The following is a 24762-nucleotide window of genomic DNA, read 5'->3' as shown; positions in this document are numbered from 1 at the left end:
ATTTAAGATATTGTTTATTTGGAATTCAAAATAAAAAAAATTCTTGGAATTCTCTTTAAGTGCACTTTTAATTATTAGCTTCTTGAAAATTTTAAATAATCAAGTTATTTAGAATCAACAATACCACTTTTACCGAATATTTAAAACCGGTTTTCAAAGCGAAATTTATGCTTCAGAGTGTTGTAATGTAAACAGTAATAACTGATTGTAAGTTGAACTTCACCTTCACCGGCTTAAATCTTGCAAGGAGGTTCGCAAATTATATTATTTTGTGCGAATGAGTTTCTAGGCGCGCAGCGTCTTACAAAATGGCCGCCAATCGTTGATGAAGGATTGAGCGATGCTCCTGAGAAAATCAAGAGGCTGACAGATGAAAAATGATTTTTTTGATCATTTGTTGATCATTTTGTGCTTCCGGGAAACGGATCAAGTTTGCAATTTGTGCATATCCGCTGCTCGAGTTGTGCACCAAATCCAAGTGACAGTCCAAACCTCCTTGAAACTAACACTGGCAGCTCAAACTGCGAAAACAGACGGACGACGGACTGTAGATTGGACGGAGCGTCCGATCGTTGTATAGAGCCGCGTCCGACAGTTGCGGTCGACCGACCGGAAAGCGGACGAGCCCGCCGATGCTCAGCGGGTGTCTTCCATGACCCCGCTGCCCATCATGGTGAGAATTTGGCCGCTGGGGGCGGGGCCGCTCCCAAACAGCCCTTTCGGCTGACCCTTCGGCCGCCCACCAGGAATTCGGCCCACGACATCGATGTTTTTCACCCCAAATTGATTTTGGATTGTGCCCAGGTCTAGCCGAGGTCCAGACCAGTTGGGAAACCATAAGATGTCCTCGCAGAGACTGAAGCGCCAACAGAGTCGCACTGACGACTCAGGTGAGTCCTGGACACCGCGACCCCCTTTTTTGCACCCTTCTTTAGCGCGAATAACTCACTCGACCCGAAATTTTCCCGTTTCTGTGCTTCATTGATTGTTTTTATCTCATCAAACATCGATTTAATTCGCTTTTTTACGGCCGTTGGGATTTGACAATCACTCGCTGTTGAGTATCAAAACAAACCCAAGCATTGCTTCACTGTGCAGCCACCTCCCCCTTGAGCATCATTGCAACTTATGGTCTCTTTCGTTGTTGAGCTTACTCAAGCTTTCCCTCTTCAGTTTGCATCATATTTATTTTATTTTCGCCCGAAATAATGTTTAAAATTTAAACGGGGAATCGTGCATACTTTCAGTGCCGAACAAACGGCGCAAAGGCCGAGGCAAAAACGATGTGGCTACCGCCATTCCGTCACCATCGGACGATTCAGACAGCGGCGGCCCCAGTGTTTGGACTCCAGGCCCGCTATCAGACCTGAAAATGTCGAACATCTACAATCGGAGCGCCCCAGAGGCCCCTGCGGAACTCTTCAGGAAGGACCTGATTTCAGCCATGAAAATTCCTGACTCTGAGCCGCTCGCTCCTGATGAGTACTGGACAATTTCAGATACCTGGAAACAGGAATGGGAGTCAGGTGTGCAGGTCCCTGTCAACCCTGACTCCCTACCTGAGCCGTCGGTCACTGTTGTCAACCACAGCCTGCTGTCACCGCGAAGATCAGAGTTCAAATTGTAAATAATGCCTTAATTGTTAAATGCGTTGTTTCTGATGCTGGTGTTATCAGGCCCAAGGGCAAGATGATTCGAATTACTAAGAGTGCTGATTTTAACCCGGAATGCCATTACCTGTCAAACGCACCTGCAGAGGCCGATCGTGCGTGTTTCTACGATCTGGACGATGTTGATGTTGTCTGGCTCAACAACTTGAATGGAGAGAGGGCTCTGATGGGTGAGTAAATATAAATATTTGTTTAGATCAATGCATGAGTGATGCACGCCAATTTTGCAGGATTATGGCCGATTCACGAAGATCAACTTGAGCGTATGGTAGAAGAGTTAGAAGTTACTTGTTGGAAAAAGATACAAAGTATAGTACGATCTGAGGAAGGACTAGGCATCGAATTTGACGAAAATACCATTTGCGACGTGTGCCGATCGGTAAGTCATCAGTTGATATTATTTCTCTTTAAAAAAAATTGAACCTTATAAAAATAATCAAATGCAAGCCAAATGAGCTCAAAATTATCCAGAGAAATTTTTTACTATCGTGAACTTATGACGGTTCTTAGAAGTTTGAAAACGCTGGTTGGTACTCAACCTAATTATGGTAGTCGACTATAACCCTAAGTAGAGCTTTACAGGTCGACAATTAAGTACATTTTGCATTGTTGACTGTTGCAAATTATAGTTTATTGAGCTAATTGTTCGTGAAAGCTATCATCAATTTATCCACCATGTGCAATAATGAAATCAAGACTAAGCTACAGTTAAATTTCAGAATTTGCCAAATTTATCGAGAAACGATAAATTAAATGTTTTGTAAATGATTTCTTTCGCTCAATTTTGATCCTCTCATCGCAATCTATCTAACAGTGTGCGCATTATGCGGTAAATTTCCCTTCTTCAATATTTAAGTGGCAACCTGGGAAAATTTAAGCTCTTTCACAATTTATAGAGAGTATTTTAGGTAACGATAGAAATTATTTTTTTCATCATTATTCTGTGCATGTTTACTGGAACAAAATATCCCAACAATTTGTTTCATTTACCATCAGGGGCTTTTAAAGTATGATACTTTTTATGAACAGTCAGCCAATTTTATCTATTTAACTCATGTTAACCAGAAATCAGGGTTGCAAAACACCACGCATTTTTTTTAAATGTAGTGCAGAGCTAAATCCGTTTTTTTTTTCAATCTTTACCAGTTTCTTGCAGGCCATGTTTGCACCTCAGTTTTCAATAATTTTCTAATTAATAGCTCATGACCTTGACTCTAAAAAGTGTTATTTTCTTTGGAGAATTTCTGTAACAAATAGCAGTTTTTAAAAGAAAAAATCTGCACAGCAGAGGAAATTCTAACCACTTCCGACCGCAAATATCAGATTTTCATAGGGGAAAAATGGCATAAATTCATTTCTTGAAATTAGTAAAAATGAGTGGTAAAAACCATTACAAACTAGTGGTGAAAATACCGGGTGGCAATCAAATGCAACCCTGCCAGAATTAAAGCATTGCTTGAAAAATTTCACTGGTGATTCAACATTAAATTAATAATAACATTAATTTTCTAGCCCGACTCGGAGGAAGGCAACGAAATGGTTTTTTGTGACATGTGCAATATATGCGTGCATCAAGCATGCTATGGAATTACTTCCATTCCCGCAGGTGCGTTTGCTTCAAATGATCAATAAAAAATATTTTTTAATCAACATCTTCATTTAGGGTCTTGGTTGTGTCGGACGTGTTCGGTAACCTTACGACCAGACTGCGTCTTGTGTCCGAATCGAGGCGGTGCCATGAAATGCACCCGGTCTGGGCAAAAGTGGGCACACGTCAGTTGTGCTCTTTGGATCCCCGAAGTCAGCATAGGCAGCGTCGAACTCATGGAACCTATCACCAGAATATCTGGCATACCTGTGAGTGCTGCTAAATCTGGTGTCTGACACAAAAACTAATATCGCTTGTTTTTTCAGCCGAGTCGGTGGCAATTAGTTTGTACATTGTGTAGGGAAAAGACAGGTGCATGCATTCAGTGCTCCGTGAAGACTTGCAAAACAGCCTACCATGTCACTTGTGGCTTCAAACATGGCCTGGAAATGAAAGCACTTGTTGAAGATGATGCGGAGGATGGTGTGAAGCTCAGGGTACTTCAATCCTTTTTTGTTAACTCTAGCAATTTTTAATCATCTGTCATTTTATTAGAGCTATTGCTCTAAACACAGCAAGAGCGGCTTCGCCAACAAGAAGGTGCTGAAAACCAGCCCCAACCATGAGGTGGAGAGAAAGAGGAAGCGCAAAGAACTTACGTCTGAGGAGCAGATCCAGGCAAAAGCAGCCAAGTAAGATATAAATATTTATGAATGTTGCTTGAATTGAGGCTCACTTTCTTACTTTTGGTTTTCTAATGCTATCTTTTTCAGCTAGTGATTGAATGACTGGTAATTTAGCTTCAGGAAAAATAATAATGTGATTTATCCTCTTTTGCTAAGTCTAACATAATGTCCTTCTAGGTTGGTTGAAATTGAGGCAACCTTTGACAAGCATGTTAGCGTCAAGGACTTGATCATGAGACATTTTGACCTTGACCAAGAGGCTCTCACGTCCATTTACAACTACTGGAAGCTCAAAAGAAGGGTATGTTTTGCTATGAAGATAATTATAGTTTTTATAAACAAATAAAATTTTCATGCTTTAATTCGGCCGTAGAAAATCAAACGGAACTTTACTTTTGTTATAAAATGCTAAATTTAAGCATAGTTGAAAAAGTAATTTATTTTCATATTTTCCTTTTGTCTCCATCACCCCACATAAAACATAATAAAAACTAAGGCTAACATAATAATTATTGCAAGCACTATAGCTCACACATTAAAAATAAATAATAATTTTGATCATTTTTGGTTTGCCTTATTTGCACCTTCAAACTCTTCTGCCTATATTGAAATAATTTTGTTTTGCAGGCTGGGGGCAATCGGCCATTGATCTCGCCACCATCTGATGATCCTGATCTTCTGGGAAAGACTCCTGCTCAAGCAGATCAAGAAAAACTGCGAATGTTTGTTCAACTGAGACAGGACCTTGAAAGGGTAAGGATTTATGAATAATATTTTGCTGCTCGACGACTAAGCGCAACTTTGTACAGGTCCGCAATTTATGTTACATGGTGAGCCGAAGAGAGAAGTTGTCGAGAAATCTGCTGCGCTACAGAGAGCAGACGTTCCACAAGCAAGTGAGCGTGTTGATGGAAGCTGCTGGGAGCCTGCCCAAGGATGAGGCTCAGGCCGTCCTTGCCGCAAACCACGGGCCGTCCATTTACGACACATTGTATTCGCATGACCAGGAGAATCGAGCACCACCCCTTGACATAGAAACACTCATCTCACGCATCCAAGGTCCTAATAGGTCCAAGGAGAGGCCGCTGCCGCCCCGTAAGCGTCTATCTAGCCTCTCAACGTCGGACAGTGAGACTGAGAGGACTGGTACAAAGAACGCGGTGAGCTCAGGTAGCGAGGCTGAGCTGAGCAAGTTCAACAAGAAATCGCACTCAAAGGAACCTGTGAAAATATACTCAGACACGTCCACAGAAGACACAGATGATGAGGCAGCTAAAAGTTCCGTTCGCACAAAAGCAGCTGTTAAAGAGTTCAACAAGAAACAAGCCGTCAAGGAAAGCAACAAAGAGTCTAAACCCATTTTCGTTCCACAACGACAAGCGGCCAAGAGGGCGTCTGAGAGCATCAAGGCTGAGACCAAGCCTGCAGTTGAGGCCAAGCCTCCACAGGCCAAGCCTCTGCAGGCCAAGCCTCTGCAGGCCAAGCCTCTGCAGGCCAAGCCTCCGCAGACAAAGCCTCCGCAGACAAAGCCACCGCAGGCAAAGCCTCCGCAGGTTAAGCCTCCGCAGGTTAAGCCTCCGCAGGTTAAGCCTGTGCTGTCGAAACCCTTGCAATCAAAGCCCAAGAAGGACGACACTTTCAACGGTGGCTACGTGCCGCAGAGGGCTGCCGCTAAGAAGGCCTCGGAGAGCATCAAGTGTCTGGGAAGCAACCATGACGACACTGTCAAACGCTCCAAGGAAGACCTATTCGGTAGCGCCTTGGCGCAAATGGATAAGTCCTTTCTGGGTGGCAAAAAGGCAGGGGGAACGCCTGCGGCGGCCACTGCCGCCGCCGCTGCCACTACCACAACTACCTCCGGGGCTGCAAGGGGGCAACGTCGGAGAGCGCCTGAAGTCGCTAGTAGGAAGCTTAAAACTTCCGAAGAGCGGCCAAGGCCGCTCGTCGACGCAGAAAAGCCCGGTACGAAGTCTCGAGTTACTCCTGCTGCAAGGCAGGATGCTGTCCCTCGGCCCGCAGCCGCCGTCGTCGCGGCGCCAGTCGCCGCCATCCCTACTGTTCCGAAGGCACCAGCCTCCCCTTCCGGCTCATCCTCGGGATCCTCGTCCTCCAGCAGCAGCTCGGGTGGCTCATCCGAGTCTTCTGACTCCTCAGACTCAGACTCTGAAAGCTCAAACTCCTCCAGCCACTCAACGAAGAGCCCTGCGCGAGCTACGCTCCCGCCACCTATTGCCACCCCCGCCGCGTCCGAGGCGCCTCGGAAGAGAGAACCTGAGGCGGCAGCACCGCTAACTCCACCTCCACCGCAGAAGCGGCGGACGAGGCTTTCCTCGTCGTCCTCATCGCTGAGCCCGGCTAAGAGACAAGCAACGCCACCGAGGGTGCCGACACCGCCCCCGAAGGAGCCCACACCGCCACCGCGGCAGCCAACGCCGCCTCCCCCCAAGGCGTTGACTCCACCCCCACCGCCGGTGAAGAGCCCGCCGCGCGCACTGCCGGCCAGGTCCATCTTCTCGCCGCAGCACCCACTCCACGAGCTGGATGAGGACTTCGAAAAAGAGATCCTGGCTGTTGACGAGACTCACTCGAAAGGCCTCAACAAAGGACTTCCCATGTTTGGTCCTGATGACAGCTTTGTTACTGACGATTTCTTCAAGGAGGACACAAAAGAAGAGTCGACTCGAGAGACGCTCAATCTAGTGGAGAAACTCCGACTCGAGTATGCCAAGAAGAGCACAGAAGATGTGCCACCCCCGCCGCCAGCGGATCCACCAGACATCACATGTCCTGGTCCACCTGATGTGCTGCCTCTGCCAGAGAAGCGAGAAAGGGAGCCGACACCGCCGCCGGAACCAACGCCGCCTCCTGCACCCGCGCTGGAACCGGAGCCACCTCCTTACCAATCCCCGGTGCCCATTGTACATACCCCCGTCGCCCCTTTGCCCCCTGTCACTCCAGTTCCCATCAACTCGTCCGAGTTCATGAGCCAAAAATGGTCAGAGTCTGAGATGTTGCCCCACCGCAGGAATTCAACCAGTTCAACCAATGAGTCGGACGATGAGCCGGAGGTAGAACAGCCGCCAACGTTGCCTCCGCAGGTGCCGCCCCCGCCGCCGGTGGAGATTCCACCGTACGATTACTACGGTATGTTCCAACCGGAACGCTTCCTCAATCCCTACCTCACGCCCTACCAATCGCTGCTGCCGGCCATGGACCAGGCGCCGCCGCCCCCGGTGCCGCCCCAAGTGGGGGTGCCGCCGCCAGCCCCGCACTCAGCCGCCTTCACTGCGTCTCAGCAGAACATGGCGTTCATGGCCGCGCTGGCCAACATGCCTCTGAACAACCAGCCATTCTTGCCGCCCCCGCAGCCGGCCGCACCACTGCAACCCACCCCGCCGCCCCCTGTGCAACAGGCCGCAACGCCGATGCAAGCCATTCCACCTGTGCAGATAGCACCGCCGCCACCGCTACCCTCGCCCATCCAGCCATTGCCGTCACCTATGCCGGCCGAGCCGGAGCCTGAAAAGTTTGTCGCGCCTCCGCCCGTCAAAAAGTCGCCGCAGAAGCCGACTCGCATCTCATCGCGCGTCGTGCCGGCCAAAACGCAACAGCCGGCACCGCCTCCGACACCGCAACGCTCGCCTCGCCGCGGCAGGGGTGGCGCCCGTGGCACCGCCCGGGGCCGAGGAAGGCCACGTGGTGCGGCCCGCGGCGCCCCCATCCCGAACAAGTTCAGCGGCACTGTGTACGATTTTGAAGAGGACGAGTTTGGCGCTGACAACGACGCCGTCGAGGGTCTTAAGGCGATGCGAGAGCGGCGCCGGAGTGTGGACACGCACCGCTACGACAGCGAGGCGACGGCGCCATTCGACGAGTCGCCGCCGCCGCCACCACTCGCGGCACCGCAGGAGGAGGACGAGGATGATGTGCCAGCGGCACCGCTTGAAGCCAACGAAGCCGTGCCAAGCGTCGCACCGCTACTGCCTGGCCCTGTCGACCTGCGCAGCTACGCTATGTGCGAGGCAGCGCCGCCCGAGCCTCCACCGGAACCGGTGGCGCCTCCGCCGGAGCCTCCGGAGCGCAGTCAGCTCAAGGTTAAGATCAAGGGTCCGTTCCTGGAGCAGCGAGGACCACCGCTGCCGCCCCCAGGGGCGGGCGCGCCTGCAGCTGTGCAGAGTGGCGCCGGCGGCGCTGCCGCCTCCTCTGGGGATGTGCGTCGCATGCGCAAGAAGGAGTTACTGCGACAGTACTGGACCGAGGAGCCTGGTTTAGGCGCCGGAGGTGGCCCGGGGGCAGCCACCAGCCCCCAACGCACCACCATAACCATTCCAAAGGCTGTGGCGTCGATGACATCGATACCGACCCGCGACGACTACAAGTCGTTCGTGGACTACGACAAAAAGAAGCGGAAGCTGGATGTGGGCTCGGAGGCGGCGGGGGCCGCTGCCGCCTCCAACAAAAAACGCGGCCGACCAAAGGTGGAGGAGGCGCCGACCCCGCCTCTGCCGACACCTCGGATCAAAATAAAGCTTGGCGAGCCGGACGACGCGGAGGACAGACGCATGCTGCGCGCGCGACCGCCCAAGAAACGTCTCCAGGAGGCGGCTGCCGCCTCCATCGTGCCCACCTTGGAGGAGTTGAAGAAGGACAGCATGAAGTACCGCAAGCAGATCGCCGCCTCTTTCGACAAGAAGAGTAAAAAAGCGAGAAAGGGCCCCAAGCTAATCATCCGGCTTGGCAAGTCCCCCAACGACCATCCGGAGGCCATATCGGAGCCCACCCCACCGGCTTCCGGAGGCGGCGACAACAACAATCTCCTCATAAAACCTATCAAATTGAAATTGTCGCGGTGCGACACTGGCTACATAATGGCCCCTAAGCAAGACGATGCGCCGCCCCCCACGGTATTCCCTGCGCCCACCCCCGCCGCTGCCCTTGATCCCCCATCTCCGTGTACATAGTGTATTTAGTTGGCAGGTGTAAAAGTTGTGATATTTGTGATACCTGAGCTGAAATAAAAAAAAGGAAAGTCCCCTCTAGTGGCGGGTGTTTCTTTCGTTCACGGCTTGGTTTTGTGTCCGACGGATGTTGCGACCAATTGAAGAGGCCTGCTGCTGACAAGACTTTTTTTGTTTCACTGGATGCGCTCTCACTCAAAGTTTTTGTGCTTAATGAATCATTATTATAATTATTATATTGCTGCTATTATTACGATTATGATACAAAGCAAGTGAAAATCTCAGAAAGCATTAACATTGAAGGTTTAAATAAACAATTATTAAAATAAAACTCGTGTGTATTATTTTCCACAAAACGTTTCAGTGGGTTTCCTTAAATGCAAACATAAATTTTTGCAATACACATATATTATTCACATTATTCTCTTTTATTGATGACATAGTATCTGCTGTCACATCCATCCAGGCTGGCTAAGCCAGCATGCGATGATCAATTATCACGTTGAAGCAAGTCTTTTTTTCAGCAAATGAAATGGAATTCAGTTGTGTTCGTTCTTCTGCTTCTTCTTTTTCTTGGTGGGCCAGCACGAGTCTTGGGCTGCTGGCGCAGCCTCTTGAGAGGAGCACGGCACTGGCAGAGAGTTCTCAGCAGAGCTTGGCCCCGGGGCGGGAGCCCAGCTTGTGCTTGGGGTGCTATAGAACAGATCAAAGCTGCTGCTGGGGCCGGCAGGCGGCGAGCCACTGCCGCACCTGCTTCTGCTCGAGCCAGAGGTCACTGTCGCTGTAGCACTAGATGAGCCCATCTGTAGAAACGTTAATTGTGTATTGAGTAACCTTCTTTACATTTTGCACTTTACAAATATTATTTTTCTGGTAAGACAACAATCTACTGTATATAAATATTTATAGATGATAATAAAACAACGATTGGGGGAAGAATCACTAAAATGATTTCTTTGGACCACGCAAATTAAATTTTTTCTAGGCTTCCTTTATAAAAAATCATGAGCGTGAACTTCCAGCTAAACAAACCAAATTCAAATTGACAAACGGTTAAATTGTCAACTTATTAACTATTGTCATGACATAAAAATACAAAATTTGGCAAAAATAAAACAGTTGCTAATGATAGCTTTAACCCCCCCTCCTCCCTCAAATGCACAATTATTTTAACTAAAAGCCTTTTATGCTAACATCTTCAAATGTAAGTTGTACTGGTTACAATTTTGTTTCAAATTATTTTTGAGTATCAAAGGCTCTGAAAACAATTCGATAAAACTTCGCAATTCGCCTATTATTATTATTATTAATAATTTTCAAGAAACGCATTTCTGAACGAGAATAATTGCAAAATTCTTTTGATAGCCTGTAAACCTACTTTGTTTTTCTGCCTCTTTTCTGCCTCTCTGACCCAGTCCATGTAGCTTGCTCTGGCCACTTGCTCTTCAAGAACCCTTTCAGTTGCTTCCATGTCCGAAGCAAAAATCTTGTCCTGCAGCATAGCCTAGAGCGAATAGATCATATATTGTCAGCAAATTTCTTGCGTATAATTGAGTTGAAAATTTTCACCTGTTCGATGGCAAAGTTTTCAGAATGAGCGAGCGCATCAGCGACCAGGGCTGCGTCCTTGATGCCTTGGTGCATCATTGGCAGCTGCGGTTTGCAGTTGAGGGGCTCTTTGGTCGGGTTGAAGAGCGAGTTGTAGTGAGAACCGCGCTCGTACGACAGTATAATGGGGTCGTCGCTGGGCTCAGTACAACCGTGCCAGATCTCAAGCGGCTCCGAATCATAGCAGAACACTTGCACCGGCCGGTTGAACATTTCAGACACGGCCTGCAGCTCGATGTGATTTCCGTGGCACGAGACGTCGCGCTTTCGCCCAACGTACAAGTCAAAGTCCTCAGTGACGTACTGGCTGAAGTGATCGCGATTTCGCTCCTGGAACAAAAACAATTAAGTTTCAGAAGCTCCTGGCAATTTTTCCAGAAAACGCACCAGGTAGTCCATGCAGTGTTTTCTGACAATTTCGTGCATCTCCTGATCGCCATACACTTGGTCAGCAACGGCGCGGAAGAGGCAAGCGCCGTCTTTCGCCATTTCTCGCACCACCAAACCCTTTTTGCTAAGTCTCTTCGCAAAACCTCGCTCCATCTAAAAATTAAATTTGATAAATTAGATTCAACTTGTAGTTTGATAAAAATGTGATGTATTTAGCGCCATGAATTGTTAAGCTGATAAAATATTTTTATTGTCGATTCAAACATTAATAAAAACGATCATTTTTCATGGAGAAATACATAAACCATTGTGTGTTATGGGTAAATCAAATTATTATAATTATCATATTTGAATCGGATCTTCTTTTGTTTTAAAAGTAACTATTATTGGGAGTCATCAAAATTTAATCAGAATGAAGAAACGTGAATTTATTTCTCCATTTCTGAAAATAATTGTGCAATCATATCACCATGCATGGTTGTAGAATTGCTTAATATTTCGTAATTTTGAGGTTAAAACTTTGTTTATAATTTGAACCATTATTTTCGCCCACATTCAAAACATAAGATAGCACAAAATGTCATACAAAATCAAATTATTACTATTGATGAGAGGTATTTTTTACCTCAAGCCACTTTGCCTCCTCGTTTGGATCGTTTTTGTGCTCGTCACCAGAGTTGTATCCGGAAGGGTCAGCCGTGTCCGAGGCTGTCTCTTGCTGTTGCGAGGGGGGCTCGTCAGGTGAGGTTCTGCCCCCTGACCCTGGAGAGGAGGCGCCACGCTCCCTCTTGGTGCGTCTGTGGGGTGAGGCTCGCATTGACCGCTTGCGACTGCCGTCCACTGCTGCCTCCGCTTCCTCCCGGAGCCCTGGAGACCATCTGTGCGAGCCAGCTCCGAGCAAATCGTTGCCCTACAATTTAAAATAAGGAAATGTGTCACTTGGATCAGAAAATGAGACAGACGACAAGCACACCTGTGGAGAGCGAGGCTGAGGGAGTTGCTGATGCGGAGGCGACTGCTCCGCCGCCTCCTGTTCAGCCTGCTTGGACCCCTGTCCACTCTTCTTAGGGGCGAGAATCGTCATGGTGTCGTCAGCAGCTACGATTTCTCGTCACTTTGCACGAAATGCAACACGTCTTCCTGGGGGTTGGTTGAAGGACCAGAAAGTGGCCACCGGAGGCCACTCACTACAGTAGAGGCCACCTCCGACAGAACTGAAAATGGCGTCCAAGTGTGTAATGAGCAAATTTCCTCTCGGAATCAGCTCCGCAGATACGTTCGCCGCGAGTCTCGCGAACGTCAGTGTAATAGAGAGCACGACGCACAACGAGGAGAATTCGGCCCTAATGACGAATAGGCCGATCCACGCCAGTCGGCAATTCACTGTCCAGACAGTCCTGAGACCAGCTGCTCTCCGTAAACACTTTGCAGCAGAACTTAAAAAGAGCTTTAACAGAGGCACATATTGCTCTATTGTTCAGAGCATATGATATGATGTTTCGTACTTCTGCGCAGGGTCTCGCGCAGGGTATGTTGTCACAGCTTTATCATTGGCTGGAAAACAGCACAAATAATAATATAACGTTAACAAAACTATTAACAATAAGCTAGGAATGATGGCCAGGACACTAGGAGCACTTCAACAGAATTTTTGACTTTTAATAAAAATAATAAAATTATAAGTAAATACTATGAACTTATCAGATTGAAATACAATAATTTATATAATATTATATTATTGTAATATATAATAATATTAATTATAAATTAATATAAAATTTTGTTTATGAAATGTGAATAAACGTGTAGCATATTTGTTTATTAATATTTTTTAGAATTTTGTTATGTTGTGATTTGAAAACGAATAAAATAGCCATGTAAGTTGGGCCTATTTCTCTAGCTCTATAAAAGAAAATGCAAACGTTATCACAAAAAAAATGATAAATTATAGGTCAACGCAGAAGCGCGGTGACATAATTTAATATAGTTAAAAGAAACACAAACAATATGTAATCGGATATATTTTAACTCGCGTTAAAACGTTTTCATAAAAATTGCATTTTTCTCTATTATTTTTGTCATAATATTAATAAAGAACTCATGAAGCTGTCCGAAAATTTCACTTGTCGCAGTAAAACACGCTATGCTATAGCGTCCCCGTTGAACAGTAAAAATTTGAGAGCACAGTAACCATCTAAATAATCATCCCCAACAGTTCCATTCTTAACGATTTGTAAAATATTTTAGATGACTCAAAGACTGCACAAACAAAGCTGTTGCAGTAACTAAGAATTTGAACATTAAAGCCAATATTTCGATTTGATCCGTTAGCAAGGGAAGTTCTAAACAAAATAATTTGCTTTTCTAGCATTATGACGAACATTTTTAAATGAGTTAAACAAAGTTAAGGAGGCCCTTATTTATATCTATAAATTTAAATGTTTTTTTCAAGAAAAGAGAAATTCCAGCAATTCATCGTAACAGTTGAAGCTGCACAATAGGCACAATGCAATTTTATTTTCTTATCTTCATGACTAAAAATGTGATTGAAAATGCAGTATTTTCAAAAGGCAAAGAACGAGTACAGGTATACTATGAGGTAAAATATCAGCATCATTGAGGAGATGAAGTAGATCCTCATTTTCCAGTGTGCGTTGGAAGCCCTGAGGGTCACAATCAGCTGATCCACCTGCTTCTCCAGGTGGCTCAAGTCCTCGGAATTGTCCAGCACAAAATTGGCCTTGTTGCACTTGTCCTCTAGAGGCATTTGGGCCTTGACTCTGGCATTAGCCCTCTCCTCGCTCAGCTGTCCACGCTTTATAACCCGCTCCAGCTGCTGGTCTTCCTCGCTGTTAAAGGGCAAGATTGAGACAAATGAAAATAAATGAGACAATTTGAAAATTCGGAAGTATATTATACCATGTAACAACAATAACTTTGTGCAAAAGGTTTAGCATTCGTCCACTCTCATACAACAAAGGCAAGTCCATCACAATAAACTGGTGGCCTGGTAAAAGCTACATTAATTTAAGGCAAAATTTAAAATATAACTTTTCACCTTCCAGAAGATGGCCCCACGCAGCCTTCATCATTTCTTTATATATTTCCGGGTGTGTAATTTCGTTTAGTTTTCTCCTCTTCTCTACATCGTTGAATATAAGATCTCCCAGGGCTTCTCTATTCAGCTGGCCATCGTCAAAAAACACACTTTCGCCAAACTCTTTGCGGATTGCTTTCCATGCCTTTCTACCAGGTTCCACCACTGTTCAAAGTGAATAAAATGAGACATTTCTAATTACTACAGATCAATAGTAAATTAAACCTTTTCGTGCCATTGTGTCAGCATCAACCACTGGAATGTCATTCTTCACAAATATGCTTGAGACTGTGCTCTTTCCTGTCCCAATCCCTCCAGTCAGTCCGACAATGAACATTTTGGCTGACTCTCAGTCGATCTGAAAATCGAAATAAAATTAGATAAGAAAGAACTAAACATAAATAATATATGTAATAAATATAATATAATTGAATAATACGCCAGGTGTTGCGTTTTTATCACAACTTAAAAAATAAAAAATAAATTTGTTTTGTTTTAAAATAAATAACTCATTCAGCTAAACAGGTCGGGAACAGGACGAATTTCTTGGCCACTCCCTAAATAAGAATATTGTATATATATCAAGTCAAAAGTAATGAAAATAAAATTGACCAGCAGAGCTCCGAGCTGAGGCCGCTTTGAAACTCAAAATCAAAAGGCAACCAAGAATCGCCTATGTAATGTGAATTACTGATGACAAAAGATCGGGAGGGTGTGCATGATACCATTATCACAGTCATGAAACTGTGATTGAGCAATTATTCCAATTATTATAATTCATTCGCATCACAAATCCTTCGTAAATTCCGTAAGTTCATACAATTCACGTGTTCAGGATGTATGGAGTTGCACTGTTAACAATGTTACACCTTAATATTGTATGTATGTATGTACTGATAGTGGCACCTGGTGTAGATGCATGCACTTTACATAAAGCTAAATAAGCTCTCACGAATAAACAACAGTCCACCCTGTCGGCCTATGTATCCTTTTGCTTTGACAATAAAAATTTGTCAAAGCCATTGCATGGACACCAACAAAACGGAGATTGCATATAACAAAATTTGACATTACATTTTTTTATCACAGAATAGTGCACTTTTTAAACCTTTAGGCCAGAACTGTAGAAAAAAAACGTAACTAACTTCGAACTAATTTCTCGTTTGAACAATTTCCATTGATTGCCATCTCATCTAGGGAAAAGGATGCATAGGTTAAAATGCTTTAATGTTTGTGTTGGCCTTCGGCCTTCGATGGTTCGAAGAATTCCTAACATCGTGTTGGTAGCTCTGCAGAAATGTAAGATGGCTGAAAAAGAAAATATGACAGACGAAGTGGAAGCCCAGTCTGTTGTATGTGATAATTCGATATTTAACTCCACACTCTCGCCCAAGACGTCGCACAGTGTTGAAGGTAAAGTTCAACTTGGCGTTTAAGAGTTGGTCTCTTTAATTTGTTTGTCGGAGCCATCGAAATTGCGAACCGCGAATATCGAGGTCGGTCACCCAGTTCCACCTTAAACGGTTATTTAGTTGCTTTTTTGCTCACCAACGTCTGCGTATACTCGTTTACATTTTTTACCAGTTTTTAGTGCTATTGTGCACTTGGACAGTTCCAGTTTAATGTTGCTCCGTACTCCATACTAAATTTTTAACTCCACCAGCTAAAATGTAACCTCTTCTGAAATAATTTTAATACTCCCCTGAGTTTTTATTTAACTGTGACACGCCTCCTTTTAGTCATGTTTATTAATGCATGACATCACCCTTAATTAACCAATATATTAATATTTTCTGCAAGCATAATTAAATGTTGAAATTTTGCATTCGTAGGATTGTCGTCAGAACTGAAGGAACCGTCACCCAACGACACGGGTGAGTGAAATTTCTTCCACTCAAACATTAATTGTGTTAACCTTTTCTCTGCACAAGATTAATTTTTATCAGCTTAACAGTGATTGATAATTTGAATACTCTGCAGCTCGATCAAAGAATGGCACATCGCAGCTTAACTTCCAAGAAAAAAGGCAGATTATTGCCTCGTCGTTATCTCTCACCGACTTTATCTCGGCCAGGAGCAAATCAAACACCAGCACTCCTGAGAATAAAAAGATGAATGGCGGAGGTCCCGTGAGGACGGGCAGCTTAGGCAGCGCGAAAGCTAGGACGCCGCCGGTAGAAAGAAAATCGAAATTGTCCGCGTTGGGCAGACTTTTCAAACCATGGAAGTGGCGGAGGAGAAAGCGGTCAGAAAAGTTCGAGGCCACATCCAAAAGTGAGTATTATCTTCACATTTTCAAATTTTAATTTACCGTCTGTAATAATTGTTGAATTGTTTGTATATAGTGGTTGTTGAGTGATTTAAAATGTTGACTTTTCTGTTCAAGGTTTGGAACGGAAAATGTCTATGAGGGCACACAGAGAAGAATTAGTGCAAAAAGGCATTTTACTTCCAGACAGCTCTCTCGACACAATCGATGCATCAACTGAAGGTATTTCACAATTTCAATTTTTTATCGAGCTTGACGTGACAAAAATGAGTCAAAATGCATTTGATTTTTGGGACGTTATTGAAAGAGTTTTATATTTCAACGATACAGCAGCATATCAGTTGGACACAGTCGATTTCAAAATATTGACTAATGGACGACTCGGTAAAATATTCTTATTCAGCAGAAGTATATTTAAATACATTGCACAAGTTTTAAGTATCGATTTAAACAACCTTACCATCTCCGTGATTTCTCTTTGTGAAAGAAGTCAATCACTAGGTAGTTTTGGAGAAAACAGGATGCGTGTACTGTTAGTCCAGCGCATGATGACTAATTATGGTTGGCTGTCCAAAACAGTGTCGCCTTATCAATAAGATAGAGGTGTAAATTCACAAATAAGCTGCAATACCTGGCCCAATGGCGATAAACAACATTTGCATGCGACAGGCGACAGAGGATTGCCACATCCTCTTTCCTGTGATTCGGTTGCTCAAGGGTCTTAGCTTATCTTGTGGGTTATTGATCAAGGAGAAATGAGTTGCTCATTGCCAGGATTTTCATGAGACATATCCTGTCGTTTTCCCCCAAATGATTAAGTCGCTAAAAACGGCAAAATTACAGTTAATAATTTATTATAAAGTTGCTGACTAAATTATTGTTTATGGTAGAGATCACAAAAAACTCAATTAAGATTGCACTGTGTCTTGAAGCGAATTATCACGGTAATTTTAAGAGCCAACCGTATAAACTTTGTAGCTTGTAGCAGGTGTAAAATTCAGAATTTGAATTTGCCAGTCAGTAAAATTGAGGATTTACGAATAATTTTATGAGATTTTCGTTTGCTCGCTTTCTTAAATGTAATTTAAGCTTTTTGATTTTGCCACTCACATTTAAATCGTTAGATAATTTAAAAAAATCTGGATTAAATATAAAAAACCTAATTTTACTGTTGAAAAGGATGGTAACAATAATTAGAGGTTTCGCCTTCAATAATAACGTTCTCTTAAACTTGTCTCTAAACGTAGCGAGTGATTTCTTTCTATTAAATGAACCCTTTTTGACAGTAAGTATGAGTCGCAGTTTGAGAAGATCGATGGTTTCTTGAGGCTGTTATGAAATGGCATTAACGCTAGAAATTGTAACTAAATTTTGTTACTGCAGTCTTTTAAATTATTTGTCACTTTCAACTTTAATGGCAAAAATGAGCTAAAGCTGAATAAGGTTTTGAGCCTTTGATTATTGCTTGAAGAGCAAGATTAGAGATGAAAAGAAGGGGTAGAGCAAACAGCGGGCCAGACGTCAGAGCGCTGACTTGAATACTCAAGGCAACGCACACGGCGCGTAGCAAAGGGGCTGTTGGCAGACCTGTTGGGAAAATCGATTGATGGGGTGAGGAAGGAGCGGCGCGGCCCCGTCCCTTGAAACTCCCGCACCAGGCGCTGCATTCCCGCCTCCGGGCCCTCTCGTGGGCTATGATGGGCTACGTTTGGGGCTGCTCCTGCTTTGCCAAAGGTAAAACGGGCGCCGGGCGGCGCCGCCGGCCGCGCCCTTGCACCCCCGGCTGGCATTTTCGCCGACCACCCGCCCGCCCTCCCTCCCGCGCGGAAGCCAATTTGCAGCTCACAAAGACGCCGAGAGTGACTTGCCGGAACGTGTGGACTTTACGCAGGCCAACGACTCGGTCATTTCGCAGTTCACGCGAAATTTACGACCCCCGCCAAAGCTCTTTTAGCCCGTGTTTACGTGATGCTAATTGGATTAATGACTTGTCGTGTTGTCGTGCGTGACGTTGACCTTTTGCAACCTGATATTACTTAATTGGACTCATTGCATCATATTTTATTAGTCCTAAATAGTTAATTTATTTGTATTTAATTCACATTTCAAAAAGGTTTTTGATGGTTTTTTAAGCCAGTTTTAATTTTTAAAATGGCTTAAGAGGTTATACTGTTGGCAAGTGAAATTAATTATTACAAATCAATAGTTTAACGATGAAAATAATTAATTATTTGTCGCAATTGATGCACATTAACTTAAGGAGACTTTGAAAGGTTGACTGGTTAGCTGAAATCTAGAGAAAATCTGAATTTTTAAAACATAAATAAATAAGAGTAATACAGACGAAGGAAATTTGATGTTAACTTAAAATTATACATTATATTTTCGTTTTTGCTCGGAAATGAGTCATAATAGACTTTTTCAAAGACCGTTGATAAAGAATGGTCTGCAATTAATAATGTGATGTGAATTTTGTTTGCTAGGGAAAGTCTTGCAGGGGCCGAAACAGCCGCTTTACAGTATGAGAAATTGAGAATGTGGGATATTGCATCTTGTTAAATTTCAAAATTTCACTTATATAGCCGCCCACCCTGTTTTACTCACAGATAAAGACAAAATTTAGTTTTTTAGTCTTGGTTGGTTCATTAAAAATTCAGGAAAATTGAAAATTTCACTCTTTGAGAAAAAAATGTTCCTTTTCGGCTAACCCTGCTCTTATTAAAATGTTCAAATCGACCCTTTCAAATATCTTTTATCTCCCATGGCAGGTATTTCAATATTTCTTGAGTTAAGGATATCCTCCAAAAGGAAACCTCACCCAGATATTTTAAAATTTTAATTCAGGAATAATGTCCAATCCGGTCAAAATTTATGTGAATTTAAAATTTTTAAATTTGAAGCAGAAGCAATGAATTATCATTTATACAATAGATCAAAGGTTATCAATACTTTCCTGCATTTTAATGGTTTTAGCCTAGCTCTGAATCAACGATATTGTGTTGTTGCAGATGCTCACAAGCAAATCAAAGCGGAAGACGCCCCCGAGGCCTTGGAGGATTCGTCCTCCACAGGGCCAAGTCAGCTGCCCGACAGCAACATTCCAGACGTGATGCCGACCTTAATGTCGGAAGGCGGCATGGCCGAGCGGCCGCGCACGCTGCATGTGACACCGGCGCTGAAAGCCAACCGGAAGGCCTTTGAAATGGCCGCCGAGTCGGCGGCCGCAGCTGGCCATAACAGCTACCCTGCCTCGCCGAGCAACCCCACTGTTACCACTGTGATGCAAACGAGGGGCGGCTCCCTCAACAGAGGAACCTATGGCTTGGCGTCGATCGCCTTTGAGGCGGCCGCCGCGGCCAACAAGGCGGCCGCCGCCTACGCCGCTAATCACCAACATCATCAGCAGCAACAGCTGCCCCCCATGATGGTAAGTAACTTGTAGGCTTTCAAAGATTTTAATTGAAATGATTACATACCTTTTTCCCTGTTTTTGTTTGACACCTCTGTAATTTTCAGCCGATTATTTAACTGGTAAATTTTAAGAGGTTCTTTCAACTCTACATAATTTTATTAAAATTTTTAAAGTCCTAGTTCCTATATTGAAATTCTTGAAAGTTGTTCTCTGATTTCAGAAAAATATTTAGTACAGCATTATAAACCATTTTTATTTTTCAACTAAAAATTATCACCTTTTTGAATCGATAAGCATAGTTTTCATTTTCGGCATATTTTCCAAACAATTTGAGAATGCTTGTTTGACCTTATTTATCAATACATTTTAGCCGTCAGTATCAAACCTGAAGCCTCCTTCAACCCCACCGCCGATGAGCTACAATCATGCTTACCTCACCTTGTCCCAGCTACCTGAGCCGCCGATCCCCATCATGGAGGTGGGTCTGATCCCGCCGCCCGCCATGTTTTCGTCAAACAGTGATACCCCGGAGACCATCTCCGAGGAGCCGATGAGACCCCTCGGGCCCAACAACGGCATCTACACAATGGAACCCATTAACTTCGCAGAATATTACGAAGGTGGGTCTGGTTTGAGGCTGGTTTAGTCCGAATTTGACCTTTGCTCCTCACACAGAAGACTCTGAACCTAATTCTGACGATTCAGACAAGGGTGGGACGGCTGTGGATGAGGAAGAGGAGACAGAGAACGAAAGGGAGATGGTGGCAGCTAGGATAGGTCTCATTAGTAGTGCAAGGTAAGGCGTCTCGTTCAGAGTGTCCTAATGCTTGGTGTTGTGTGTCGTTTGGTAAATGGAACTTTGTGTGCGCAGCATGTTCCACCCAATGCAGCCGATGCTTGACACGTCAAAAGTGGAGGAAGTACCTGCAAAGGAGCCAAGGTTCCATCTTTTACCTATTAAGTCTGCACTCAAGTCGAAAGACAGGCCGCAGTCTGCAGTGATTGTCGCTAACTCATCAGGAAATGCTGTGGTAGACGCTAAGGATAGCAGAAATAGCAATCTTATCAGGTTAGCGCGAGTTTTAACCCCGTTTTGGCTCTATTTTTGTTAATACGTACATTGCAATTAAACGCTGCACTAGAAGGCCAAGACTGAGGATAAGGTAGTTAAAGCGGATTGTGTGAAAAAGGTGACTCTCAAAGTTAATTTGAGGATTCCAAATTTCAGTGGTGGCATCCGCGTGATGCGTTCGATAACGTCGGACAAGGAGAATGCCCGGCCCACCCAGGTGACTGTGACCCAGACAACTCAGCAGCAGTTGCAATTTATGCTCGCCCCCTCGAACGACTCGGACTCGGACAGCAGCGGGGACGACCACCTTCTCAACAATAGGTTAAGTGAGTGGCTCACTTTACTCCGTTAAAGAACAGCATTTGCTCACGATGTACGCGTCAACAGGCGTTAGGGTTGCGAGGAAGGATAGTCTAGCACTGAAGATTGCCATGCGGCCGTCAAGACAAGAACTGATCGACAGGAACATAATCCCCTGCACCAGCGAGTTCGAGAGGCAAATGAATAAGGAGGCTGTCGGTGCCAGGCTCATCAGGCGGCTCAGCATGCGACCGACGCAAGAGGAACTGGAGGAGAGGAACATACTGAAAAGTGAGTGTCACGTAAAAATTCTATATCATTTTATCTCTTGAAAGAACTTTTAAGTTTTTTTTAAACTCGTGGTTGTAAGACCTGGATTAGTTACTAAAAATATACCTGAAACTTCAAAAAATTCATTCAATTTTTCCTTTTTCCCTGATATAACCTTACGTCTGATGGTAAAGTTAGTTTTCTTAAAATGTCCTCCTGTTTGAATTTCTATGTTGTTACGTATTTATATATTCTTATATTAGTGCTTAACTTGTTTTCTTCATTTAAGTCGATCGGGTTTCAGATTATAATAGACGGAAAATTTGTATTTTGATGTAAACAACTGAACCTTTCCCTACAAAAGTGCTTGAAATATTTCCTTGTATATTAGCTACAATCCATGTATCCAAATATTAAACATCTGTGGCAAGAATAACACACGACATGATGTTCACAGAACAATCCCCTGCTGAGGAAAAACAGCAAAAAGAGGAGAAGAAAAGAGTGTTATTACGAAAACTGTCCTTCCGGCCCACGGTTGAAGAGCTCAAGGAAAAGAAGGTAAATATAGAAACTGCCCTCTGTTTCAATATATTAATAATTCTCTTTGTAGATTATAAGGTTCAACGACTATATTGAAGTCACTTGCGCGCAAGACTACGACAGGCGGGCTGACAAACCTTGGACCCGTCTGACGCCCAAGGACAAGGCAGCTATCAGGAAAGAGCTCAACGAGTTTAAGTCTTCCGAAATGGAAGTGCATGCGCAAAGCAAGCACTTGACAAGGTGAGCTTTTGTTTTCTGGGCTAAAACTTCTGCGCATCTGAATGTCTGTCTTTTAGAGAAGATTTTTTTTCAAATGGCTTATCAAACAGAATAAATTAACTTTTAATATAAAAATATCAATTTAAATAGCAAAAAGTGTTGAATAAATTATTTAGATTCATGACCAGGCATATATTATTAGCCATTTTATTATCATCCTTTCCGAAAAATAAAATAATAGATGGAAAATGTCTTAATGATTATTTTCCTGTAAAAATTTATCATTTTTATAATCTTTTCGCTGCTTAAATACCTGGTATAGAAATGGATTTTTTAATGCGAAAGTTTATAGCTAGATTGAAAATGCCAACAGCTCCAAAGAAGAATTAATAATTTTTGTTCATTTTGTTATCTATTCATTTTATTGAAATTTCATTTATTTCAACTTTCAACTAGGGAATTGTTCAAGTGCCAAATATCATGAACTCCAACCCTCAAATATATGTTGACTGATCGAATGAAATTCTGATTTCAGGTATCACAGGCCATGACACGTAGAAGCATTAAGTTGTCTACTTGATTTGCACCTGGTCACGCCTTTGAAAAACCAAATGCAGCGTTAAGTGATTTTGAGTTTCCCACCCGCGAAATTATTTGTCTTTGGTCGGGAAGTGAACTGCGGAATCAACACCACTCATTGTGTCAAGTCGATTAGGCCTTGAATCAAGCAATACCTCCTGTTGATTCGTTAACTGCATTTTAGTGCTGCATTTTTTGATACGGTCACCGTTGTCATCAGTCAGTTACCAAAACAGCTGTCTTACTTTCGCCACAAGTGAGCAAACTCTCGTTTTTTGTGTTCCCAGTCAAGAGTAATTTGCAGGCTGCTTTTTAGACGGTAATATTGATTAACCCGTTGCATCTCAATTTTGTGCCGCACTCACCCCGGCAGAGGCGAGAAATTCGGTTAAAAACATTACGAAAAACAGGTAGGAGCTACTATTCAACAGTTCTAAGTGCCAAAGATTTAGCTCTTGTGTGAATGATTGTCTGTCCGTACTATTTGTTTGGGTGCCATTCATTTTCCACTTCATACTCCTCTTTGGTGTGTAAATCCAAAGTAAATTTTGTACATAGATCGACAGAACACAAACATAAAATATACGTAGCGATCCGCAATTGCTCGTAATATTGATAAATGTTAATTTTGGAGACTGAAAGTTGGTTAACAATTAGTGCATCCTCCCGCAATTGAGTTTTATGCAATGCCAAGTGTTCACGAACTGAAAATTGATCGGATCGAAAAATGCGGAAATTCTTCTTGTCTTTTGTTACGCTTTGAAGCCCGCCGAGGAAACATGAAGTCAAGCAGTGAAATTTCGTAGATTTTTTAGACTTGATGTTAATGTTGCGATCCGATTGAAATCAAAAAGCGCACTGCAAAACTAATTCATCTTTGTTCGCACCACATACTCAATTATTTAATTCGCGTCGGAAGGGATAAGGCACGTTGGGGTGGTTTCTTTGAATCAGCCAAAAGAGATTTTTAACCGGTTGAATTTTGGGTCGCTGTGCGATCGGAATTCGGATTCATTGGTACTCAATTTTTTAACGAAATGAATTTTGAAATGAGACTGGTGCCTGATTTCTGTCTCAGAAACCCCTTCTTAGAGAGTTAGAAACATAATATGCACACGATAGCAACACTTAAATTGCCGTTTTTTTAATTCTGAATTAAATGTTTCCCATTGAGTATTATTGATAATTTTAGTTTCATGATTTGCTCAATTTTTGTTTTGAATTTGTCTTGGCGAAAGTCTGGTTGAAGTATTTAAAGGTGAACAGTATTTCACACGGATTTGTATTTTATTTGAAGAGTTTCTTGTTGTCTCTTATAAAATTTTATCACCTAAGAAACAACAAACGATTTCTATACAACATCGGCACTAAAAATTGGGGTGTTTCGAGAAATGGAATGCTTGGATTTTTACCTCTTTGTATTTATTGCATAAATAGTTAATAAAATGCTATGGTTTGTATAATTTAGCGTGCGCGCAAATCTCTTCACTCAGTTAAGTTCGCTTTTTAGTCCGGAAATGAGACAAGTTGGGAAATGAAAAAAAAATGTCGAGGGAACTGTGGAGAGAGATATTTGATTAATTTTGATGGCTTGTCATGCGTATATTATGTGTGAGGTCATTTACAAAGATAATAAGAACTCATTATGCAGTGTATAGTGTATAATACAAGGTATATTGTAAGAAAAGGAAATTTCAAGTGAAACAAGAATACAAGTGGAAATCACAAATTGTGCATAAATTGATAAATATACCAGGAAATAATAAAAGTAATATACGAATAACAAAATCCTTTACAATACAAAACAAAACGCATTTTTATTTCTAACCGAACGTCGAGAGTGAAATGCTTTAACAGAAACGATCGATGAGAGTAAATTAGCGAAAATTTGGTCATTATCCTTGAGAGTAAATTTTCGACAGTTATGCTCCAATTTTCCTGGACAAAGCTTTCTACACGTACGATGAACCAGATTATTATGGTCTCGATGCCACTGCTCGCACTCGCTTGTCTATTATTTTTCTTTCAGTATTTGTCATACTTTCTGCCCGTACCGTAATTTGTTTAGCTTATAACTGAACTCAAAAATTTCAATTAT

The 24762-nt window shown here is 43.3% G+C and overlaps 4 protein-coding genes across 10 annotated transcripts; 2 read left to right on the top strand and 2 right to left on the bottom strand.

Moving 5' to 3' along the window:
- Positions 1 to 264: 264 nt before the first annotated feature.
- On the top strand, positions 265 to 9233 carry LOC135945438 (PHD finger protein rhinoceros-like). The gene is made up of 12 exons (XM_065493130.1): positions 265 to 673; positions 805 to 890; positions 1248 to 1623; positions 1677 to 1840; positions 1901 to 2049; positions 3183 to 3276; positions 3334 to 3527; positions 3585 to 3755; positions 3814 to 3950; positions 4122 to 4245; positions 4572 to 4697; positions 4754 to 9233. The coding sequence occupies exons 2-12, from the start codon at positions 842 to 844 to the stop codon at positions 8903 to 8905; spliced, it is 5736 nt and encodes a 1911-aa protein (XP_065349202.1). The 5' UTR covers positions 265 to 673; positions 805 to 841; the 3' UTR covers positions 8906 to 9233.
- A 10-nt stretch (positions 9234 to 9243) lies between these two features.
- LOC135945442 (OTU domain-containing protein 5-B-like) lies at positions 9244 to 12377 on the bottom strand. The gene is made up of 6 exons (XM_065493135.1): positions 11874 to 12377; positions 11526 to 11810; positions 10898 to 11053; positions 10472 to 10840; positions 10281 to 10406; positions 9244 to 9705 (listed from the first exon to the last, which is right to left on the bottom strand). Exons 1-6 carry the CDS (start codon positions 11982 to 11984, stop codon positions 9442 to 9444), a joined length of 1311 nt encoding a protein of 436 aa, XP_065349207.1. The 5' UTR covers positions 11985 to 12377; the 3' UTR covers positions 9244 to 9441.
- Positions 12378 to 13371: 994 nt separating this feature from the next.
- On the bottom strand, positions 13372 to 15000 carry Dpck (Dephospho-CoA kinase). Its single transcript, XM_065492871.1, has 5 exons — positions 14818 to 15000; positions 14223 to 14355; positions 13959 to 14162; positions 13820 to 13907; positions 13372 to 13749 (listed from the first exon to the last, which is right to left on the bottom strand). Exons 2-5 carry the CDS (start codon positions 14332 to 14334, stop codon positions 13464 to 13466), a joined length of 690 nt encoding a protein of 229 aa, XP_065348943.1. The 5' UTR covers positions 14335 to 14355; positions 14818 to 15000; the 3' UTR covers positions 13372 to 13463.
- A 274-nt stretch (positions 15001 to 15274) lies between these two features.
- LOC135945278 (phosphatase and actin regulator 3) lies at positions 15275 to 24474 on the top strand. 7 transcript variants are annotated; one of them, XM_065492864.1, is made up of 14 exons: positions 15275 to 15410; positions 15830 to 15871; positions 15978 to 16271; positions 16384 to 16488; positions 19275 to 19693; positions 20049 to 20298; positions 20357 to 20474; positions 20550 to 20747; positions 20821 to 20841; positions 20892 to 21076; positions 21138 to 21341; positions 21778 to 21881; positions 21934 to 22106; positions 22621 to 24474. In XM_065492864.1, exons 1-14 carry the CDS (start codon positions 15302 to 15304, stop codon positions 22634 to 22636), a joined length of 2238 nt encoding a protein of 745 aa, XP_065348936.1. In that variant the 5' UTR covers positions 15275 to 15301; the 3' UTR covers positions 22637 to 24474. The 7 variants fall into 7 exon arrangements, with proteins under 7 accessions (XP_065348936.1, XP_065348942.1, XP_065348939.1 ...); XM_065492867.1 differs by having other exon boundaries at positions 15276 to 15410; positions 20354 to 20474; positions 20824 to 20841; positions 20907 to 21076; XM_065492863.1 differs by having other exon boundaries at positions 15276 to 15410; positions 20354 to 20474; positions 20824 to 20841.
- Positions 24475 to 24762: the final 288 nt, after the last annotated feature.

The sequence above is a fragment of the Cloeon dipterum genome, chromosome X, assembly GCF_949628265.1.
Source record: "Cloeon dipterum chromosome X, ieCloDipt1.1, whole genome shotgun sequence".
NCBI classification, from domain to species: Eukaryota; Metazoa; Arthropoda; class Insecta; order Ephemeroptera; family Baetidae; genus Cloeon; species Cloeon dipterum.
The sequence above is the reverse complement of the archived record's forward strand: the minus strand, read 5'-3'. Positions and strand labels throughout refer to the sequence as shown.